Source organism: Mandrillus leucophaeus, unplaced genomic scaffold (genome assembly GCF_000951045.1).
Source record: "Mandrillus leucophaeus isolate KB7577 unplaced genomic scaffold, Mleu.le_1.0 Scaffold578, whole genome shotgun sequence".
NCBI lineage: Eukaryota > Metazoa > Chordata > Mammalia > Primates > Cercopithecidae > Mandrillus > Mandrillus leucophaeus.
Genome location: NW_012106230.1, coordinates 690,547 through 694,615, shown reverse-complemented (window position 1 = coordinate 694,615; position 4,069 = coordinate 690,547). Strand labels below are relative to the sequence as shown.

Sequence of the window (4,069 nt, the reverse complement as noted above, 5' to 3'; positions counted from 1 at the left end):
CCTACAGGGCACAGGGGAGATGGGAGCAGAGATTAGGCTTCGGAATACTTCTCCAAATGAGAGTGATCAGGGCCCGACATTTCACTGCTTTAAGGCTCAGTTTCTTAACTATCAAATGGGTACAATGGCGCACAAAGGGTTACGTTGAGGATTAACGGAGATGAGCAATTTCCAAAAAGTTCATTCCTTTAAAAACTGCGGAGCACATTTTGTGTACATGCTGTTTTTATTGTTACTCATGAAGACGCGGGGGAAGCTTTGGTTGTGTAAAGCTGGTAACTGCACCCAAGCCTCCCCGTTCACCCCACCTACCAGGGGATTTGGGCTAAATTCCTGGCCTGGCTCACAAAGAAAACCAAGCGGTCAGTCCCATCCCGTCCCATCCTGATTTACAGGAACTCACACCAGCGATCAATCTTCCTTAATTTGTAACTGGGCAGTGTCTTGGGCCAGCCAATAGCTAAGACTGCGCTCCCCCCGCACCCCACCCTCCCTGACCCTGGGGGACTCTACTCAGTCTGCACTGGAGCTGCCTGGTGACCAGGAGTTTGGAGTAGGTTTGGTGCTGGGCAGGGGTGGGGAGTAGGGTGGAAAGCATGGAGTGAAGAGGTCTAGGGAGCAGGTCTCCTCACCCCCGCCTTCCGGCCCGCCTGGATCTCAGGGGTCTCTACAGGCTTGCTTCCACCTGGGATTTCTGCCTCCTCCTACCCCAGCCCCTCCCGCCTCAGGCCTGTTGTGCTCAGCCCCCCAGGACCTCCCCTCCCCCACGCCTCTGGCCTCATTGTTTGGTTAAAGCAGGACCCCCCCGCCCCTCACCTCCCCTCCGACTGAACAGATGGACGGAGACCCGGGCCCACGGGGAGAGGAAGGGCCAGCCGGTGCCGGGAAAGGGAAGCGGTTTGGGGAAAACAAAACAGAGGGAGGAGCCAGGGAGAAGGTGGCCCCAGGAGGGAGGAGGAGGGAATTCGCTAAGAGGGACTGGGGCCTGGGACGGAATGGGGGCGGGCCCCCGGCGGGGTGGGGGCCCCTGGGCTCCCAGGCTCGGAGCTGGCTCGGATACTGGCTGGCTCCACAGGTCCGCTGACGTCGCCGCCCAGATGGCCTCCAGGCTGACCCTGCTGACCCTCCTGCTGCTGCTGCTGGCTGGGGTATGTGGTCCCTTGTGGGATGGGGGACGGGGGGTGGAGACGGGAACGGGGGATGGTGCGGGGTGCGGGCGGTGGCTGAGGATTAACCCTTGAGGCCCCGGAGAATCAGGAGCGCTCCTCTTGGGATCAGCGAGTGTGATCCTTGCTCACGCACTCGTAGATGGTGGAAAGAGCTCAGGACTCAGACAGATGTAAGTTCTAATCTTGGCGGGCCGTGTAGGAGCTGCGCTGTATGGTCCTGAGGAAGTCACTTTTCCCAGCCTACTCCTCTTGATTTATAAAATGTGGAATAAACAGATCCCACCCTGTCCACTAAACAGGCTTGGCAGGAGGACCACACAGGGCAAGGATATGGGAAGCATTTGTGATACCAAAGCAAGAGTTTGCTGTAGAAAAGAGCTGTCGGGGGGAGAGGTTTGGCTGCTGTGACAGGCGGTGGTCCCAGGCTAGGGCCTGTGAAGACAGGGAAGAATGGTAGCAAACATACCTGGGTCTGGGTGGGGGTCAATAGCAGTGAGAGGTCCCAGTGGTAGTGGACTAGAAAGAAGGCTAAGAAGTGTGGGATCCCAGGAGAAAGGTAGGTAGGGGTGTGTGTACGTGCGTGTGTACGCGCGCAAGTTGGCATGACATACTCAGCAGATGATGTAGTTATGAGCAGGGAGGGAGTTTGGACTCAGAGACCTTGTTTTGACCCCTAGCTGTTTCTCCCATTTCTGTGAGACCCTGTACTAGCTAATAAGTGTCAGCATCAGTTTCTCTACCTGTGAAATGGGGCTAATGCATGGTTTCTCAGTGGAGGATCTGTTGACACTGGGGCTGGATAATTCACTGCTGAGGGGCTACCCTGTGCATCTTAGGGTGTTTTGCAGTTATCTCTAGCCTGTATGCACTAGATTGTGGTAGCATCTTCCCTGCTGTCTCCCTATGACAACCAAAACTGTCTCTAGACATTGCTACATATCCCCGGGGAGTCAAAATTGTTTCAGAGCCGCTGGCCTATACTACTTATCGCTCCCTCCCTTCCTGCCTCCCTTCTTCCCTCCTTCCCTTTCTTTCTTTCCTTCCTAATGTGTATTGTTTTTCCACCCCCACTAATGGGTTGCAACCCATAGTTTGAAAATTTACTGTTCTAAATCCAGGAGCACAAGTTCAAATGTCTGTACTAGCCAAGCAAGTGAGTCAAACAGGTAGATATTTACAGGAAATTGCAAGAACAAGGCCGGGCGCGGTGGCTCAAGCCTGTAATCCCAGCACTTTGGGAGGCCGAGACGGGCGGATCACGAGGTCAGGAGATCGAGACCATCCTGGCTAACACGGTGAAACCCCGTCTCTACTAAAAAAATACAAAAATCTAGCCGGGCGAGGTGACGGGCGCCTGTAGTCCCAGCTACTTGGGAGGCTGAGGCAGGAGAATGGCGTAAACCCGGGAGGCGGAGCTTGCAGTGAGCTGAGATCCGGCCACTGCACTCCAGCCCCCGCGACAGAGCAAGACTCCGTCTCAAAAAAAAAAAAAAAAAAGAAATTGCAAGAACATAGATAAATGGCAATTAACACTCAATTTCACTGTTTGGAAAACAACTTCCTACAGGGCAGTAATTGGTCAGAGATTACAGAGTCCCTGACTATCCCTCATCTTCTGCAGAGCACATTCCTGTGCACCCCCACCCTCACCCTGTATCTCCCCTTCTCTGAGGAATTAGTGGTGGTGGTTCCAAGACAGGTTCCTCATCCGCCACACTGTCAGAAATTACTCTCTTGTACAGGACATTTTCCACATCCACACCTTCTCTAACTGCTTTGACTATTTTAGAGGACTGTGCCTCGTAGTAAGAAAAAAATGAAACTCAGTTTCTTGAACCACAGGATAGAGCCTCCTCAAATCCAAATGCTACCAGCTCCAGCTCCTGGGATCCAGAGAGTTTGCAAGAGGGAAGCGAAGGGAAGATCGCAGTGGCAAATAACTCCAAGATGCTATTCATTGAATCCATCCTGGAGGCTTCCAGCTTGCCAACAACCAACTCAACAACCAATTCATCCACCAAAATAACAGCTAATACCACTGATGAACCAACCACCCAACCCACCACCCAACCCACCATCCAGCCTATCCAACCAACTACCCAGCTCCCCACAGATTCTCCTACTCAGCCCACTACTGGTCCCTTCTGCCCAGGACCTGTTACTCTCTGCTCTGACTTGGACAGTCATTCAACAGAGGCCATGTTGGGGGACGCTTTGGTAGATTTCTCCCTGAAGCTCTACCACGCCTTCTCAGCAATGAAGAAGGCAGAGACCAACATGGCCTTTTCCCCATTCAGCATTGCCAGCCTCCTCACCCAGGTCCTGCTCGGTAAGACCCTGACTGCATTCTCTCCAGGTCATTTGTTGGACACTCCCATAAGGGTCACCAACCCAGACACTTACAGAGCCATGTCTCTGGGAAGAAGCTGTAAAAATGGGCTATACATTGGGGGTGTAGAGGGAAGTATCTTTTCATTCTTGAACATTCTATCATTTAACAATGATTTAATAGGCAACCCTATTGCTTATAAAACCCTGTGACTATACAAGAACATATAAAACAAGGTCCCAGCCACTAACCATGTTTCATGGCAAGGAGAGGTGATAAGAAAGATGAAATCAGGCACAGTGGCTCACGCCTGTAATCCTAGCATCTTGGAAGGCCAAGGCGGGTGGATAACCTGAGGTCAGGAGTTCAAGACCAGCCTGGCCAATATGGTGAAACCCTGTCTCTACTAAAAATACAAAAATTATCCGGGAGTGGTGGTGCATGCCTATAATCCCAGCTACTTGGGCAGCTGAGGCAGGAGAATCGCTTGAACCTAGGAGGCAGAGGTTGCAGTGAGCCGAGACCGAACCACTGCACTACAGTCTGGGTGACAGAGCAAGACTCTGTCTCA

General features: G+C 52.6%; 1 protein-coding gene across 4 annotated transcripts in view; it reads left to right on the top strand.

Moving 5' to 3' along the window:
- The first annotated feature begins 338 nt into the window (after positions 1–338).
- Positions 339–4,069, top strand: part of SERPING1 (serpin peptidase inhibitor, clade G (C1 inhibitor), member 1) — a 26,054-nt gene continuing 22,323 nt past the window's right edge. The window contains exons 1-3 of one of the 4 annotated variants that reach the window (XM_011998678.1): positions 339–553; positions 1,076–1,148; positions 3,012–3,498. In XM_011998678.1, coding sequence (XP_011854068.1) covers positions 1,098–1,148; positions 3,012–3,498 — 538 coding nt within the window. In that variant the 5' untranslated portion in view covers positions 339–553; positions 1,076–1,097. Of the gene's footprint in view, positions 554–835; positions 1,149–2,996; positions 3,499–4,069 lie in introns of all 4 variants that reach the window. The other 3 variants (XM_011998675.1, XM_011998676.1, XM_011998679.1) reach the window with 3 other exon arrangements.